Here is a 20,000-nt window from a genome sequence, read left to right on the forward strand (position 1 = left end):
GGCCCAGAGTGTGACATTATGAACACTCCTTCCCCGGGTTTTAAATGTAAATAAACTAACCCGAGTTGATCACAATGTGAGTTTGCTGTGAGTGATTAGTAAAGTGGATCAGACACACTGAGGGTTTGGGAAAACACACCACAACACACTTCACAAAGAATTCAAAACACCTTCTGCGTACGAACAGTTGGTGAGAGACAGAAGTACAGTGTGCCTGTCCCTCGCCTGTCCAGAACAGTTCGTTCTGAGGAACCTACCAACTCAGACACATGTACAAGATCTCCAACTTTGTAATACTGCTCCTAAATTCTCAATTCCTTCATACACCAGCCTACGTACTTTTGCTGTAACCATTCCTCTCCCGACGCTCTGTTATGATGCAGCAGATGATGTGTGCCAGGCGGATCAAATCCACGAGGGAATCCTGATCATGTGGTCACAACTGTTTTGCAATTTATATTTTAATTCGAGATGCCTGCCCTGAATTCAGTAATAATAAGTCCACCAAGACTCTAGAGATTTTTTTACTAACCTAAATTAAACATTCATTAACAAAAGAAATGATTGTAAGCACATACACGGGTCGACAAATTACTACTGTAATAACTCCAAAAAGCCCCTAATTAATCGAGCTTCCAGCTACACCCCCATTAAGGCAAGAGGAAAAACCAATTAGACTTTCAAACAGATCCAGGCAAATCATGACAATACGCTGGACAGTAGAATCCAAAGTGTGTTTTTCCCAGCTTCAGTTTCTGTAGACAGCAGCTTAATGCTGGAGGCTTTCACACTTCTGGGAGATCTTGCAATGCCTTTCCCTCTGACACACAGCTTCTTCTCCTTTTCCACGTTTATCCCTTTTAATGTAAATCCCATTGTTCCCAAAAGTCTTTGGATCTTTACCTTTCTCATAATATAAATCTCTTTATGGTGCTAATACTATCAGTAACCATTGGGACAAATAAACACACTGCTTGGCCTCGCTTCTCTGGCAAGGCGTGCACGTCTCTTTGAAATTCAAACTACTCTTATTTATCTAAAAATGCAAATTCTCCTCACCGCACATTCTAAAACTTCAGCCATGTTTACCTATTGAGCATTTCAAACTGAGCTTCTTTTCATGAATCTCAGCCTCCAGACCAGCTGTCTCCAAGCCGATTAAACACAGAGAAACTGTCCAAACCCCACTATTCACCTACTTTTACAATAAATCACAATAACATTCTGAGAATGATTATATTGCCATAACAGCTCTTTGCCGGTGTCTCCGAGTTTTTATTTATTGATTCATGGGTTGTGGACACCCCTGGCTTGGCCAGCATTTATGCCCATCCCTAATTGCACTTGCTCAGAGGGCATTTAAGGGTCTACGCCATTGCTCTGGGTTTGATGGGGGTGGTCTGCATCTCGAAACTTACAAATTGCAAAAATGGGTTGTAACAGTTGTTTCAAGTTTCCGTCTGGGATTTGAATTTGAAGCCCTCGGCCTTTACCCTTGGCTGTGACATAATAAGGTTACATTCAGATCGGACATGGTCTTACTGAATGGTGGGGCAGGTACAACGGGCTGAATGGCCTCCTGCTGCTCCTGGTTCCTATGTTCACATGTTCGTATGGACGTACCTACACTCACTGCCTGGTCAGTGAAGGCAAGGCCTGACCTCAATGCTCACCGGGAGGACCAATGGGAAGAAAAACCTTCCACTTTGGAATAAAATGACGTGATATTTGCTGCCAGGTTATTGGTTAGTGTTTCCAGGAGGGTTCAGAGGATCATTCAGTCTGTGTGTGTGTCAGTGTCTGTGTGTGTGAGTGTGTGTCTGTGTGTGTGTCAGTGTCTGTGTGTGTGTCAGTGTCTGAGTGTGTGTCAGTGTCTGAGTGTGTGTGTCTGAGTGTGTGTCAGTGTGTGTGTCAGTGTGTGTGTGTGAGTGTCTGTGTGTGTGTCAGTGTGAGTGTGTATCAGTGTGTGTGTGTGTGTCAGTGTGTGTGTGAATGTGTGGGTGTGTGAGTGTGTGTCAGTGTCTGTGTGTGTGAGTGTCTGAGTGTGTGTCAGTTTGTGTGCATGTCAGTGTGTGCGTGTGAGTGTGTGTGTGTCTGAGTATGTGAGTGTGTGTGTTTCAGCGTCTGAGTGTGTGTGTGTGTGCGTGTGAGTGTGTGTCAGTGTCTGAGTGTGTCTGTGTGTGTGTCAGTGTCTGAGTGCGTGAGTGTCTGTGTGTGTGTCAGTGTCTGTGTGTGTGAGTGTGTGTCAGTGTGTGTTGGTGTGTGCGCATGTGAGTGTGTGTCAGTGTCTGTGTGTGTGTGTGTGTGAGTGTATGAGTGTGAGTGTGTGTCAGTGTGTGTGGGTGTGTGTGAGTGTGTGTCAGTGTCTGTGTGTATGAGTGTGAGTGTGTGGGTGTGTGTGTATGTGTGGGTGTGTGCGCGTGTGAGTGTGTGTCAATGTCTGTATGTGTTGGTGTGTGAGTGTATAGACCTTTTCCAGTTACAACAAGCAGTCTAGAGGCTTGTGAAATGATTTTGAATTCTGCTGATGTTCCCTGAAGCCATGTTGGCTCTCCCTGTGCTTGGCAAAAATGTAAAGCCTTCGGCAGCTGCTGTACATGGTTAACTGAACCACTTTGTCACACAGGTCTAAGGGGAAGTGGCATTACAAAAATGAAGAAAATAGAAACAGTTTTGAGGAAGTTTACGCCCTGACATCGAGTCTGAGGAAAGATTGAGACACATCTGAGAGAGAGAGAGAATCAGACAGGACAGGAACGGAGGAGAGAGACCCCTCAGACACAAACCATGGAGCAGGACACCGACTACATGAATATAAGACACATCAAAAACAACACGACAGCCCCCAGTGAACGTAGGTTAAACTGTTCAATGGAGAGAGAGAGAGAATTAAAAAGAGGGACAGCGAGATAGAGAGAGACAGAGAGAGGTGGAGATGGAGAAACAGAAAGAGAAAAAGAGCAAGAATGAGAGAGAGGTCAACAAGAATGAGAGAGAGATTGAAAGAGAGAGTGAGAGAGACACATGCATAGAGAGAGAGAGGGAAAAACAGAAAGAGAGAATAAGAGAGACAGAGAGTCAGAAAGTGAGATAGAGTGTTTGGTAAAGATAGTACATGGGAAGCTTTACTCTGTATCTAACCCCGTGCTGTACCTGTCCTGGGAGTGTTTGATGGGGACGGTGTAGAGGGAGCTTTACGCTGTATCTAACCCCATGCTGTACCTGTCCTGGGGGTGTTTGATGGGGACAGTGTAGAGGGAGCTTTACTCTGTATCTAACCCCGTGCTGTACCTGTCCTGGGAGTGTTTGATGGGGACGGTGTAGAGGGAGCTTTACTCTGTATCTAACCCCGTGCTGTACCTGTCCTGGGAGTGTTTGATGGGGACGGTGTAGAGGGAGCTTTACTCTGTATCTAACCCCGTGCTGTACCTGTCCTGGGTGTGTTTGATGGGGACGGTGTAGAGGGAGCTTTACTCTGTATCTAACCCCGTACTGTACCTGTCCTGGGTGTGTTTGATGGGGACAGTGTAGAGGGAGCTTTACTCTGTATCTAACCCCATGCTGTACCTATCCTGGGAGTGTTTGATGGGGACGGTGTAGAGGGAGCTTTACTCTGTATCTAACCCCGTGCTGTACCTGCCCTGGGAGTGTTTGATGGGGACAGTGTAGAGGGAGCTTTACTCTGCATCTAACCCCGTGCTGTCCCTGCCCTGGGAGTGTTTGATGGGGACAGTGCAGAGAAAGCTTTACTCTGTATCTAACCCCGTGCTGTACCTGTCCTGGGAGTGTTTGATGGGGACGGTGTAGAGGGAGCTTTACTCTGTATCTAACCCCGTGCTGTACCTGCCCTGGGAGTGTTTGATGGGGAAAGTGTAGAGGGTGCTTTACTCTGTATCTAACCCCAGGCTGTACATGTCCTGGGATTGTTTGATGTGGACAATGTAGAGGGAGCTTTACTCTGTATCTAACCCCGTGCTGTACCTGTCCTGGGAGTGTTTGATGGGGCAGTGTAGAGGGAGCTTTACATTGTATCTAACCCCGTGCTGTCCCTGTCCTGGGAGTGGTTGATGGGGTTGGTGTAGAGGGAGCTTTACTCTATATCTAACCCTAGGCTGTACCTGTCCTGGGAGTGTTTGATGGGGACAGTGTAGAGGGAGCTTTACTCTGTATCTATGTTTATCCCCAGAAGCCTTGAGCTGCCTGGGCCCTGTGATGCAGAGAACTCTCGCTAAACCTCTCCTCCTATATATCTGACTCTCACTCTCTGTCTCTCTCCATTTCTCTCCCTCTTTATCCGGCTCTCTCTCTCTCTGTCTGTCTCTCTCTCTCTCTACCCTCCTTAAGACGCTCCTTGTACCGATCCCTGTGTCTGTGCTTTTGGTTTCCTGTCCCTAATATCTCGCTGTGTGACTCGGTGTTCGATTCTCTTTGATAAGCCTCCTGTACCGTGTGCTGGGATGTGAAACGAGGGATATAAACGAGTAACGTGGTTGTTGTTTCTCTCAATAAGGGAGGCAGATACGTCACCATTGTCTGTTCCGTGCAGTTACACAGGCTGCTCAACGTGGGTCAATCTTTACTTCTCTATTCCAGGTAAAACTGGACAGGAAACAGCTGGAGGAAGAAGATCAATAACTTCAACAAATCTTGGCATCGCCTGCCTCATTGTCTTAATCATCAGTTTGGCTATTGCAATAGGGCTGGGAGTCCAAGGTAGGAAGCTGAACCTCACATTGAAACTGTTACAGAGAGTGAACGGAGGCAATACTGAACTCGTTTATTTTCTCACCCTCTGTCCGTAAGCAGGGGTGTTTTCATGTTGGAAATAGGCTGTGCTGCGTTTACCCAAACCCTCAGTTTGTGAGGTCAGATTTTAAGGGAGAAGCAGCAACATCTCTCTAGGTTTAAATCAGCAGCGTAGTTTATTCATACATTCAAACCCGGGTGGGTCATCACAACTTCATACACACACATAAGCACATAACAGGAGCATAGGAAAAAGCTTTTTTACAGCTTTCAATAACTTAATCGAAGTTGTTTGGTTGAAGAAGGGCCACTTTTCAAATAAAGCAAAAGCAAAAGTTTACGATCCCTTTCAAACACGACACAGCCAATGATATATCCTACACCCCTCACTGTAACACTCTGATATATCCCACACCCCTCACTGTAACACTCTGATATATCCCGCATACCTCACTGTAAATCTCTGATATATCCCACATCCCACAATGTCACACTCTGCTATATCCCACACCCCTCACTGTAACACATTAATATATAGCACACGCCCCACTGTAACACACTGATATATCCCACACCCCTCGCTGTAACATTTTGAAATATCCCACACCCCTGACTGTAACACTCTGATATATCCCACACACCTCACTGTAACACACTCTGATATATCCCACATCCCTCACTGCAACACTCTGATATATCCCACACTCCTCACAGCAACACTGTGATATATCCCACACCCCTCACTGTAATACTCTGATATATCCCACATCCCTCACTGAAACACTCTGATATATCCCACACCACTCACTGTAACACTGATATATCCCACACCCTCACTGTAACACTCTGATATATCCCACACCCCTCACTGTAATACTCTGATATATCCCACACCCCTCACTGAAACACTCTGATATATCCCACACCCCTCACTGTAACACTGATATATCCCACACCCTCACTGTAACACTCTGATAGATCCCACACCCCTCACTGTAACACTCTGATATAACCCACACCCCTCACTGTAACACTCTGATATATCCCACACCCCTCACTGTAACACTCTGATATATCCCACACCCCTCACTGTAACACTCTGATATATTCCACACCCCTCACTGTAACACTCTGATATATCCCTCAACCCTCACTGTAACACACTGATATATCCCGCATACCTCACTGTTACACTCTGATATATCCCGCATACCTCACTGTAAATCTCTGATATATCCCACATCCCACAATGTCACACTCTGATATATCCCACACCCCTCACTGTAACACATTAATATATACCACCCGCCCCACTGTAACACACTGATATATCCCACACCCCTCGCTGTAACATTTTGAAATATCCCACACCCCTGACTGTAACACTCTGATATATCTCACACACCTCACTATTACATGCAGATATAACCCACACCCCTCACTGTAACACACTGATATATCCCACACTCCTCACTGCAACACTCTGATATATCCCATATCCCTCACTGTAAGTCTCTGATATATCCCACACCCCTCACTGCAACACTCTGATATATCCCACACCCCTGATGGCAACACTGTGATATACCCCATATCCCTCACGGTAACACTGTGATGTACCCCACACCCCTCACTGTAACACTCTGATATATCCCACACCCCTGACTGTAACACACTGATATATCCCACACCCCTCACGGTTACAGTCTGGAATATAACCCACACCTCACTGTAACACCCTGATATATCCCACACCCCTCGCTGCAACACTCTGATATACCTCACACGCCCACTGTAGCTTTGTGGTATATCACAGATCACTCACTTTAACATTGCAATATATCCCACCCGCCTCTCAGTAACATTGTGATATATCCCATACCCAAGACTTTACCTCTGTGATATATCACACACTCCTCACTGTAACACTCTGATATGTCCCATTCCCCTCACTGCAACACTCTGGTATATCCCACACCCCTCACAGTTACAGTCTGGTATATAACCCACACCTCACTGTAACACCCTGATATATCCCACACCCCTCGCTGCAACACTCTGATATACCTCACACACCCACTGTAGCTTTGTGGTATATCACAGATCACTCACTTTAACACTGCAATATATCCCACCCGCCTGTCTGTAACATTGGGATATATCCCATACCCATGACTTTACCTCTGTGAGAAATCACACACTCCTCATTGTAACATTCAGATATATCACACACACCTCACTGTAACACCCTGATATATCCCACAACCCTCACTGTAACACCCTGATATATCCCACACCCCTCACAGTTGCAGTCTGGTATATAACCCACACCACACTGTAACACCCTCATGTATCCCACACCCCTCACGGTAACACCCTGATGTACCCCACACCCCTCACGGTAACACCATGATGTACCCCACACCCCTCACGGTAACACCCTGATGTACCCCACACCCCTCACGGTAACACCCTGATGTACCCCACACCCCTCACGGTAACACCCTGATGTACCCCACACCCCTCACGGTAACACCCTGATGTACCCCACACCCCTCATGGTAACACCCTGATGTACCCCACACCCCTCACGGTAACACCCTGATGTACCAACACACCCCTCACGGTAACACCCTGATGTACCCCACACCCCTCACGGTAACACCCTGATGTACCCCACACCCCTCACGGTAACACCCTGATGTACCCCACACCCCTCACGGTAACACCCTGATGTATCCCACACCCCTCACGGTAACACCTTGATGTATCCCACACCCCTCACTGTAACATCCTGATGTATCCCACACCCCTCACGGTAACACCTTGATGTATCCCACACCCCTCACTGTAACACCCTGATGTACCCCACACCCCTCACTGTAACACTCTGATATATCCCACACCCCTCACTGTAACACCCTGATGTATCCCACACCCCTCACTGTAACACCCTGATATATCCCACACCCCTCACTGTAACACCCTGATATATCCCACACCCCTCACGGTAACACCCTGATATATCCCACGCCCCTCACTGTAACACCCTGATGTATCCCACACCCCTCACTGTAACACTCTGATGTATCCCACACCCCTCACTGTAACACTCTGATACATCCCACACCCCTCACTGTAACACTCTGATATACCCCACACCCCTCACTGTAACACCCTGATATACGCCACACCCCTCACGGTAACACCCTGATATATCCCACACCCCTCACTGTAACACTCTGATATATCCCACACCCCTCACTGTAACACTCTGATATATCCCACACCCCTCACTGTAACACTCTGATATATCCCACACCCCTCACTGTAACACTCTGATATATCCCACACCCCTCACTGTAACACCCTGATGTATCCCACACCCCTCACTGTAACACTCTGATGTATCCCACACCCCTCACGGTAACACTGTGATGTACCCCACACCCCGCACTGTAACACCCTGATATATCCCACATCCACATCACTCACTCCAGCTCTGTTGTGACATAGGCAGGTGTCGGAGTGGGCAGGTAGGGGATTGACAACGTTTGACACAGAGAAGTGTGAAGTGATTGATTTTGGCTGGAAGAATATGTAGAGTCAGGTTCAATCGCGGCATTCAAGGGGGCATTGGATGGTTATTTGAACAGATACAATGTGTAGGGGTACAGGGGGGAAAAGGCAGGGCGATGGCACTGGGTCCTAACGCTCATTCGGAGAGCCAGTGCGGACAAATGGCCTCCTTCTGTGCGGTTCAGACCCTGTGGTCCTTTAATCCTGTGAGTTCTGTGACCCTGTGATTCTCTCAGTCCTACAGATGGACAAGAACATGACGGGGTTAAACGGAAAGATCCAGAACATGTCCGAGACCCTTGAAAAGATGCTCCGGAACCTCAGATCCCTCTGCACCGTTCTCCGAAACTGCTCGGGTGAGTTGGCGCTGAATGGGCCTCCACCTGCTCCCACGTAACAGGCTCGAGAGGTGCTGAATAGCCTCATCCTTTTCCTGTGTAATAGGCTCGAGAGGAGCTGAATGGGCCTCCACCTGCTCCCGTGTAACAGGCTCGAGAGGTGCTGAATAGCCTCATCCTTTTCCTGTGTAATAGGCTCGAGAGGCGCTGAATGGGCCTCCTCCTGTTCCTGTGTAACAAGCTCGAGAGTGGCTGAATGGCCTCCTCCTGTTCCTAATGTCCTGATGTATTTCTCTGAACTAAGTCTTCATAATTTTGCAGAGTCTCTCTGTCCTAGCGGCTGGAAAGTTCATAATCATCATTGCTATAGATTGTCAACGAAGAGCAAGGAATGGAACTCGGCAAAACTACAATGTGAATCCCGAACTTCACACCTCATCGTCATAAATACAGAACAGGAACAGGTGAGAATGACAGACGCATCGGTCAGAATTAAATAGAGAGAAAATATTACTCTACACTGTCCCCATCAAACACTCCCAGGACAGGTACAGCACGGGGTTAGATGCAGAGTAAAACTCCATCTACACCATCTCCATCAAACACTCCCAGGACAGGTACAGCCTGGGGTTACAGATTATAGCTCCCTCTACACTGTCCACATCAAACAATCCCAGGACAAGAACAGAATGGGGTTAGATACAGATTAAAGCACCCTCTACACCGTCCCCAACAAACACTCCCAGGACAGTTACAGCACGGGGTTAGATACAGAGTAAAGCTCCCTCTACACTGTCCCCATCAAACACTCCCAGGACAGGTACAGCACAGGGTTAGATACAGAGTAAAGCTCCCTCTACACCGTCCCCATCAAACACTCCCAGGACAAGTACAGCACGGGGTTAGATACAGAGTAAAGCTCTCTCTACACTACATGGACGAGGGTTTCAGCAGTTGATGAGCTGAGTCCGGGGTGGTTCTGGGCGATGTTACGGAGTTGGGAAGAGGCCGTCTTGGTGACAATGAGGATATGAGGTGGGAATCCCATCTCCAGGTTAAACACGACCCCGGTTTGTGAACAATCTGGTTCAGACTCAGAGAGTTCCCAGGATGGAGTCGGTAACTCGGGAATGGAGTTTGGAACAGAGACGGAAAAAAACAGCTTCAGTCTTCCCGATATTTAATCAGATGGAATGAGGGAGAATTTCCTTAGAAAGGGTTTGGTGTATTTTGGGTATCAGTTGTGTGTGTGAGTGAGTCAGTGTATCCCTGTGTGTGTGTGTGTGTGTGTGTGTGTGTGAGAGTGTGTCCGTGTGTGTGTGTGTGTGTCTGTGTCACTGTGAATTAAGGCCGTAAAACTAACTGCTCACACCCCATCATTGTATCCACTGCAGAATTTCATAGAGAAATCTATCGAGAACAATCCTCGGGATTACTGGATCGGACTAACAGATCGAGAGAGTGAAGGAAACTGGAAATGGGTGGATGGGACCCCAGTGAGGTGAGTCCCAGCGTCGCATGAAGAGAGAGAGCAGGACAGTGGGATTAGATTGAGATTGATACAGGGCTATGGGGAGAGAGTGGGGACAGTGGGATTAGTTTGGGGATTTGTACAGGGCTATGGAGAGAGGGCGGGACAGTGGGATTAGTTTGGGATTTGTACAGGGCTATGGGGAGAGAGCGGGACAGTGGGATTAGTTTGGGGATTGATACAGGGCTATGGGGATAGAGTGGGGCAGTGGGATTAGTTTGGGATTGATACAGGGCTATGGGGAGAGAGTGGGACAGTGGGATTAGTTTGGGATTTGTACCAGGCTGTAGGAATCTTGTTGATTCTGTGCAGAATGTGGTGGATTTTTATCGGTATTTTTTATTTCCCCAATTCCCAGTTTTACTCGATGGGAGCAGGGTGAACCGAATAATGGGAGTCGTAATGAAAACTGTGCCATCATCAGAATAAACGGCTGGAATGATGTCAGTTGTACCGATCGCCTCTCTTTCATCTGTGAGAAAAGGGCACTGCCCTGCATCGAGGCAGCTGATATTGAGAAATATTGTTCCTGAAGAGAGACTGGGACACAGAACGAGAGTGTCAGGATTGTCCAAAGATCCCCAGCCCCTCCTCCCTTCCCCACAATCCCTGACTGCCCGAGGCCACGTCCGTAAGGTGAAAGTTCATCTGTTCCCCTTCTCCCCCAGGAGAAGCCTCCTGCAGCGCCACCAGTGGTAGGAGGGGTGGAATGACAGTGTGACGGTTGACTTTGGAAAACCCCATTATAAATCCAGGCAGGAATCCGACAAAATGTTACACGACAGAAGCCCTGCATTTCTCTAGCACCTTTCACTAACTCAGGAGATCCCCAATGTACTTTTGCAGCCAATGAAGTAACTCCTTACAATGTTTTCATTGTTGTTAAGTCAGAAACGAGACATTCAATTTGCGTGCAGTAACCTCTCACTGGACTTGGGACTAAACTCCGTCACATCGGAAATAGCCTTTGGACTTTTTCTTCTCATACTCTGGAAATCATGTGAACTCATTTTCATCTCCGTGGTTCTTGTACTGTTACTATCCATAGTTGTAAAAATTTCCTTTGTCTATCCTCCATTTCTGTGTCTGTGTGTGAGTGTGTGTGTGTGTGTGTGCGTATGTGTGTCTGTGTATGTGTGCGCCTGTGTGTATGTGGGTGCATTTTTTTTTGTGTGTGTTTGCATGTGTATGTATTTTGGTATGTATATGTTTGTGTGTGTATGTCTGTGTGTCTGTGTGTGAGTGTTTGCTTGTGTGAGTGTGTGTGTGTCTTTATGTGTCCGTGTGTGAGTGAATGTGTGGGTGTGTGTGTGAACGTGTGTGTATATGTTGTGTGTGTCTGTGTGTGAGTGTTATGTGTTGTGTATATGTGGTGTGTGTGTGTGGGTGTGTGAGTGTGTGTGTGTGTGGGTGTGAATGTGGAGGTTGACATTGTGAACATTTCTGCCCCGGGTTTTAAATGCAAATAAACTAACTCGAGTTGATCATAATGTGAGTTTGCTGTGAGTGATTAGTAAAGTGGATCAGACACACTGAGGGTTTGGGAAAACACACCACAACACACTTCACAAAGAATTCAAAACACCTTCTGCGTACGGACAGTTGGTGAGAGACACAAGTACAATTTGAACAGAACAGTTCATTCTGAGGAACCTACCAACTCAGACATGTGTACAAGATCTCCAACTTGGTAATACTGCACCTAACTTCTCAATTCCTTCATACACCAACCTACGCACTTTTGCTTTAACCAATCCCTTAGGTGTGTTCGGTGTCCTGATGTTTACCCAGGAAGTGACCACAATGAGCTGGAAATCACAATTGCTTCTTTCACCGATTAACTGAAATCTGTGTCCCTCTCGTCCTCGCTCCTTTCCCCAACGCGGCAGTTTCTCCCTATCTATTCACGTTGTTGCTATCCCTTTCATCCCGTGAGCTATAACTTTGCTCACAAGCCTGTTGTGTGGCACTGTATCGAATGCCTTCTGGAAGTCCGTATACACTACATCTACAGTGGTACCCTCATCGACCCTCTCTGTTCCCTCATCAAAAAAACTCCAGCAAGTTCATTAAACAGTATTTTCCCAGAACAAATCTGTGCTGGTTTTCCTTAATTCACCTGCATTTGTCCTTGTGATGATTTAATTTACTCCTGGATTATTGTTTCCAGAAGCTTCCCCACTGTCGAGGTAAAATTGACCGGCCTGTAGTTGCTGGGTTTATCTTTTCACCCTGTGTTGAGCAAGGGTGTAATGCTTGCAATTCTCCAGTCCTCTGGAACAACCCCAGAGTAATGTTTTTAGAGACTGTGCCCATGTCGTCTGTTCTGGAGCATAAAAAAAAGAGTTAACAGGTGTGATATGTTCATGTATGACATAGATGATGATATATCAATAACCTCAATCAGTCATGAGTTAGACTCTTGAAAGAGAGAGAGGAGTTGGAAACAGGCCTAGGTGTAATGTGCCTACTCTGTAACCTGTTCACAAGTCGTACTAGTAAACAACTGTTGATCAGATACCAAAGAGAATCTACAGGGTGCCCAATAGCCAAGTCCCATGCCTAGAGGCCAAGATGGAAGGACCATTATATAACATGGTGGCAGCCGTGGAGACATTGATGCGTAAAACACAAGGTTGTTCTCGAAGGAACCACAGGGTGACAGCAGCTCGATAGCAGCTTGTAACACATTGATGGAAGAAGGAAGAACACTGGAGGGAGGAAAGGATGACCATCCCTGGTTAGCAGTCCCTGCCCCAACCTGGTCCATTTAACCGCCCCGAGTGCCTGCGGAGAGGCCAGCAGTGGGAGTTATGGAAACACCATTGTCTCCAGTATGGAGCAGCATCAGGCCTTCACGTGAAAGAGCAGAAGCTTCAGGTCAGGACCTTTCTGTATGCAGTAGGTCCAGTGGCAGATGGCATTGTCATAGGACAGGGGAGTCGACAGCGAATTTTAAGCTCACACTAAACACCTTTGACACTCACTTAAGCCTGAAGCAAGACTTCGTAATTCAACAAACACATTCTAACCAGCCCTCGTAGCAACCTGGGGAATCTATTGGATTATTCCTAACCGACCTATACATTCAGGTGAGTCCTTGCAGAAACAGGGAGCTGACTGATGAGCGAATCCGTGATCACAGGGTCGTGGTGTCCAGGATGAAAAACCCTCCAACATTTTGCAGAAGAAAGATGATCTTATTTCAGATCAAGCGTTCCAGTGTGCGAGGCAAGGTTGTAAAACATCAAGATCACAAAACAACGATAACTTCAACAACAAGCTCAACCTTGAAAAACACAAACAAATTCAACAATCTCAACATTAGAAAGCACCAATAAATTCAACAACCCCAACATTGAAAAGCACCAACAAATTCAACAACAACCTCAACACTGGAAACACCAAGAAATTCAAAAACTCCAACGTTACAAAACACCAACCAATTCAACAACATCAACATTGAAAAACACCAACAAATTCAACAACAATCTCAACATTGAAAAGCACCAACAAATTCAACAACAATCTCAACATAGAAAAACACCAACAGATTCAACAACAACCCCAACATTGAAAAGCTCCAACAAGTTAAACAACAACCCCAACATTGAGGAGCATCAACAAATTCAGCCACGTCAACGTTGAAAAACACCAACAAATTCAGCAAAAACCACAACTTTGAAAAACACCAATTAAATTCAATAACAACCTCGACATTGGGAAACACCAATAAATTCAACAACAACCTCAACCTTGAGAAACACCATCAAATCCAATAACAACCTCAAAATTGAAAAAGACCAACCGATTAAACAACCTCAACATTGAAAAACACCAACAAATTCAACAACAACCCCCACATTGAGAAGCACCAACAAATTCAACAACCTCAACATTGAAAAACACCAACAAATTCAACAACAACCTCAACATTGATAAACACCAACAAATTCAACAACAACCTCAACATTGAATACACCAACAAATTCAACAACAACCCCAACATTGACAAACACCAACAAATTCAAAAACAACCTCAACATTGACAAACACCAACAAATTCAACAACAACCCCAACATTGAGAAGCACCAACAAATTCAACAACCTCAACATTGAAAAACACCAACAAATTCAACAACAACCTCAACATTGATAAACACCAACAAATTCAACAACAACCTCAACATTGAATACACCAACAAATTCAACAACAACCCCAACATTGAGAAGCACCAACAAATTCAACAACAACCCCAACATTGAGAAGCACCAACAAATTCAACAACAACCCCAACATTGACAAACACCAACAAATTCAACAACAACCTCAACATTGAGAAGCACCAACAAATTCAACAACAACCCCCACATTGAGAAGCACCAACAAGCTGGACTCGAGCTCTTGGTCGCTGCCCTCCTTGTATCACAGTCGGGGGTGGGGGGGGGGGTTGTGTTGTGGGGGGGTTGTGTTGGGGGTGGGGGGTTGTGTTGTGGGGGGAGTTGTGTTGGGGGGGGTTGTGTTGGGGGGGGTTGTGTTGGGGGGGTGTGTTGGGGGGGGCGGTGTGTTGGGGGGGGCGGTGTGTTGGGGGTGTGTGTGGGGGTGGTGTGTGGGGGTGGCTGTGTTGGGGGGGTGGTGTGTGAGGGGGGGTGTTGGGAGGGGTTGGGGGGTCGGGGTCGGGGGGTCGGGGGGAGTGGCAGGTTTTGGGGTTGGGGGGGAGGGGGGTGTTTGGGGGTCAGGGGGAGGGGCGGGTTTGGGGGTCGGGTGGGGTTTGGGGGTTGGGGCGTTTGGGGGTCAGGGGGTTTGGGGGTCGGGGAGTTTGGGGGTCAGGGGGAGGGGGGGTTTGGGGGTCGGGGGAAGGGGGGGTTTGGGGGTCGGTGGGTTAGGGGGTCGGGGGGGTTTGGGGGTCGGGGGGGTTTGGGGTTCGGGGAGGGGTTTGGGGGTCGGGAGGAGGGGGGATGGGGGGTTAGGGGGTCGGGGGGCGTTTGGGGGTCGGGGAGAGGGGGGGTTTGGGGGTCGGGGGGCTTTGGGGGTCGGGAGGAGGGGCGGGTTTGGGGGTCGGGGGGAGGGGCGGGTTTGGGGGTCGGTGGGGTTGGGTGTCGGGGGGAGGGGCGGGTTTGGGGGTCCGGGGGAGGGGCGGGTTTGGGGGTCGGGGGGGGGTTTGGGGTTGGGGGGAGGGGGGGTTTGGGGGTCGGGGGGAGGGGCGGGTTTGGGGGTCAGGTGCTTCAGTCAGGCTCTCAATGTGGACGGAATGAGGAGGCTCCACGTTTTGGAGCCTCCACGCCGGAACGGTCGCTCTTCCCGACATTGTCAGCCCAAACTCCCGGCAGGACCGGGAGAAACCAATCCACAAAATGCAGAGACAGAGAGAGACAGGGAGAGAGAGAGACAGGGAGAGAGAGAGAGAGGGAGAGATAGAAACAGAGAGAGTGAGTGAGAGAGAGAGGGAGGGAGATGGAGGGAGAGGGAGAGAGAGGGGGAGGGAGAGAGAGGGAGGGAGAGTGAGAGAGAGAGAGAGGGGTGGGGAGGGAGGGAGTGAGAGAGGGAGGGAGTGAGAGAGAGGGGGAGAGAGAGAGAGGGAGAGAGAGAGGGAGTGAGAGTGAGAGAGAGGGAGGGAGAGAGAGGGAGGGAGGGAGGGAGACAGAGAAAGTGAGAGAGAGTGAGAGAAAGAGAGGGAGGGAGAGAGAGAGAGGGAGGGAGAGTGGGAGAGGGAGAGAGAGAGGGAGGGGGAGAGAGAGAGGGAGAGAGGGAGGGAGAGAGAGAAAGTGAGAGAGAGTGAGAGAGAGAGGGAGGGAGAGTGGGAGAGGGAGGGAGAGAGGGAGGGGGAGAGAGAGAGGGAGAGAGGGAGGGAGAGAGGGAGTGAGAGAAAGAGAGGGAGGGAGAGGGATTGAGAAACAGAGAGAGAGACAGAGAGAGAGGGAGAGAGAGAGAGGGAGGGAGAGAAAGGGAGTGAGAGAGGGAAAGAGAGAGGGAGAGAGAGAAAGAGAGAGAGGGAGAGAGAAGAGAGGGAGACAGAGAGAGGGAGACAGAGAGAGGGAGAGGGAGAGAGAGACAGACAGACAGAGTGAGGGAGAGAGTGAGGCAGAGAGAGAATGAGAGAGAGAGATGGTGAGTGAGATTGCAAGTGAGAGAGAGATGGTGAGAGAGACTGGGAGCGAGACAGAGAGAGAGAGAGAGACAGAGAAAGAGACAGAGAGAGAGACGGTGAGAGAGATTGAGAGAGAGGGAGACAGAGAGAGAGATGGTGAGAGAGATTGAGAGAAAGGGAGACAGAGAGAGAGATGGTGAGAGAGATTGAGAGAGAGGGAGACAGAGAGAGAGATGGTGAGAGAGATTGAGAGAGAGGGAGACAGAGAGAGAGATGGTGAGAGAGACAGAGAGAGGGAGACAGAGAGAGAGATGGTGAGAGAGACAGAGAGAGGGAGACAGAGAGAGAGATGGTGAGAGAGATTGAGAGAGAGGGAGACAGAGAGAGACAGAAAGTATGAAAATTATAGAGAAACCGAGAGACAAAAGGATTGAAAAAGAGAGAGACAGTCAGACAGAGAAAGAGAGATGGGGAGAGAGAGATGGTGAAAGAGATTGTTAAAGAGAGAGGCATATTGATTATGGACATATTGAGAATGTGAGACAAAGAGAGAGAGATGGTGAGAGAGATTGAGAGAGAGAGAGACAGAGAGAGAGATGGTGAGAGAGATTGAGAGAGAGGGAGACAGAGAGAGAGATGGTGAGAGAGATTGAGAGAGAGGGAGACAGAGAGAGACAGAAAGTATGAAAATTATAGAGAAACCGAGAGACAAAAGGATTGAAAAAGAGAGAGACAGTCAGACAGAGAAAGAGAGATGGGGAGAGAGAGATGGTGAAAGAGATTGTTAAAGAGAGAGGCATATTGATTATGGACATATTGAGAATGTGAGACAAAGAGAGAGAGATGGTGAGAGAGATTGACAGAGCGGGCAGGGGGCGGGGTGACACAGAGCGGGCAGGGGGCGGGGTCACACAGAGCGGGCAGGGGGCGGGGTCACACAGAGCGGGCAGGGGGCGGGGCCACACAGAGCAGGCAGGGGGCGGGGTGACACAGAGCGGGCAGGGGGCGGGGTGATGCAGGGCCGGCAGGGGGCGGAGTCACACAGGGCGGGCAGGGGGCGGGGCCACACAGCTGGCAGGGGGCGGGGTGACACAGGGCGGGCAGGGGGCGGGGTGATACAGGGCGGGCAGGGGGCGGGGTGACACAGAGCGGGGAGAGGGCGGGGTCACAGAGCGGGCAGGGGGCGGGGTCACACAGAGGGGGCGGGGTGTTAGGTGCCTGAGATGTTGTTCCACGATATGAACACCTATCTGCATGTCCATTACAAGCCCACCGACTCCCACAGCTACCTCGGCAACAGCTCCTCACACCCCGCTTCCTGTAAGGACTCCATCCCATTCTCTCAGTTCCTTCGCCTCCGCCGCATCTGTTCTGATGATGCTACCTTCAAAAACAGTTCCTCTGACATGTCCTCCTTCTTCCTTAACCGAGGTTTTCCACCCACACTGGTTGCCAGGGCCCTCAACTGTGTCTGGCCCATCTCCCGCGCATCCGCCCTCACTCCTTCCTCTTCCTCCCAGAACCATGATTGGGTCCCCCTTGTCCTCACTTATCACCCCACCAGCTTCCGCATTCAAAGGATCATCCTCTGCCATTTCCACCAACTCCAGCATGATGCCACCACCAAACACATCTTCCCTTCACCGTCCCCCCCGGCGGCATTCCATAGGGATCATTCCCTCCGTGACACCCTGGTCCACTCCTCCATCACCCCCTACACCTCAACCCTCTCCCACGGCACCTTCCCAGGCAACCGCAGAAGGTGCAACACCTGCCGCTTTACTTCCCCCTCTCCTCACCATCCAAGGGCGCAAACACTCCTTTCAAGTGAGGCAGCATTTCACTTGCACTTCCCTCAATTTAGTCTACTGCATTTGCTGCTCCCAATGCGGTTTCCTCTACATTGGAGAGACCAAACGCAGACTGGGTGACCCGATTTTTGGAACATCTTCAGTCTGTCCGCAACCATAACCCAGGCCTCCCTGTCGCTTGCCATTTTAACACTCCACCCTGCTCTCATGCCCACATGTCCATCCTTGGCCTGCTGCATTGTTCCAGTGAAGCTCAATGTAAACTGGAGGAACAGCACCTCATCTTCCGACTAGGCACTTTACAGCCTTCCGGACTGAATACTGAGTTCAACAAATTCAGATCATGATCTCTCTCCTCCATCCCCACCCCCTTTCCCATCCCCCCCTTTTTCCAATAATTCATCATTTAAAAAATATATATTTCTCTTTCCCACCTATTTTTAATTTATTTCGATATATGGTTTTATCTCCTACCTTTAGCCCATTCTAATCACTTCCCCCCACCCCACCCCCCACTAGGGCCATCTGCCACTAGCTTGTCCTGCTTTCTACCCTCAATGTCCCTATTAGCACATTCCTTAGATAATATCACCACCCTCAACACCCCTTTGTCCTCTTGTCTGTGACATCTTTGGCAATCTCTTCATTGCCTCCACCTATCACTGGCCCCTCTATCCAGCTCTACCTATCCCACCCCCCTCAAACAGCTGATATTTCACCTCATTTCTCTATTTCCTTAGTTCTGATGAAGCGTCATACGGACTCGAAACGTTAACTATGTTCCTCTCCGCAGAAGCTGCCGGACCTGCTGAGTTTTTCCAGCTATTTTTGTTTCTGTCCGTCTACAGGGGGCGGAGAGACACAGTTTGATCCCAGACTCGTGCAATGACAAACTCCGTCCCCAGGGGGCACTCTGTGTGACCCCGCCCCTGCCCGTGCTGTGTGACCCCGCCCCCTGCGCGCTCTGTGTAACCCCGCCCCCTGCCCGCTCAGTAGCACCCCGCCCCCTGCACGCTCTGTGTCACCCCGCCCCCTGCGCGCACTGTGTAACCCCGCCCCCTGCCCGCCCCGTATCGCCCCACCCCCTGTGCGCACTGTGTGACCCCGCCCCCTGCGCGCTCGAGAGGAGCCGACAGTTGAAGGGAAGCGCGAGAGGAGCCGGGTGAACAGGGGTGACTGAGGGAGTCGGTGAGGCGGGAACGAGGTGATCCTGTGAGTGCGGCCGGGGCAGCGTTTACTACTCTTATTACTGATCGTTTTTAATGTCTTATTTTGTGGTTCATCGTTTGTAAGGGACTATATTCTGTAACAGCGAGGAGCAGGGAAGAAGGGCCCGAGAGTAATTGATATTATTTGATCTGAAGTATCTTCCCAAAAGGTTTAATTTAATTTAAAGGGGTCAGTCATGGCAGGAGAGCTCAAAGCCGTGGTGTGCTCATCCTGCTCTATGTGGGAAGCCGGACACGTTTCCAGTGCCCGGGACCAGCCTGTGTGTGGGAAGTGTCTCCAGCTGCAGCTCCTGGAAGCCGGGGATTTGGAGCTGGAGCGGCGGCTGGGGACACGGTGGAGCATCCGCGAGGTGGAGAGTATCGTGGATAGGGACGTATAGAGAGGTGGTCACACCACAGGCTCCATGGTTTGTGTCTGAGGGGGTCTCTCTCCTCCGTTCCTGTCCTGTCTGCTTCTCTCTCTCTCAGATGTGTCTCAGTCTTTCCTCAGACTCGATGTCAGGGCGAAAACTTCCTCAAAACTGTTTCTGCCTCTTGGTTCCATTTCACAAAGACACTTCCCCTGAGATCAGAATGAGAGGCTGGTTGTACTGACTCCAGGGGCAGCAGTCCCTCTCTCTCAATCTCTCTCACCATCTCTCTCTCTGTCTCCCTCTCTCTCAATCTCTCTCACCAT

General features: G+C 49.2%; 1 protein-coding gene across 1 annotated transcript; it reads left to right on the forward strand.

Moving 5' to 3' along the window:
* The first annotated feature begins 2,559 nt into the window (after nucleotides 1–2,559).
* On the forward strand, nucleotides 2,560–11,688 carry LOC144675996 (CD209 antigen-like protein C). The gene is made up of 6 exons (XM_078536515.1): nucleotides 2,560–2,854; nucleotides 4,594–4,713; nucleotides 8,562–8,681; nucleotides 8,985–9,127; nucleotides 10,058–10,164; nucleotides 10,553–11,688. Exons 1-6 carry the CDS (start codon nucleotides 2,788–2,790, stop codon nucleotides 10,725–10,727), a joined length of 732 nt encoding a protein of 243 aa, XP_078392641.1. The 5' UTR covers nucleotides 2,560–2,787; the 3' UTR covers nucleotides 10,728–11,688.
* Nucleotides 11,689–20,000: the final 8,312 nt, after the last annotated feature.

Source organism: Cetorhinus maximus, unplaced genomic scaffold (genome assembly GCF_964194155.1).
Source record: "Cetorhinus maximus unplaced genomic scaffold, sCetMax3.hap1.1 HAP1_SCAFFOLD_1265, whole genome shotgun sequence".
NCBI classification, from domain to species: Eukaryota; Metazoa; Chordata; class Chondrichthyes; order Lamniformes; family Cetorhinidae; genus Cetorhinus; species Cetorhinus maximus.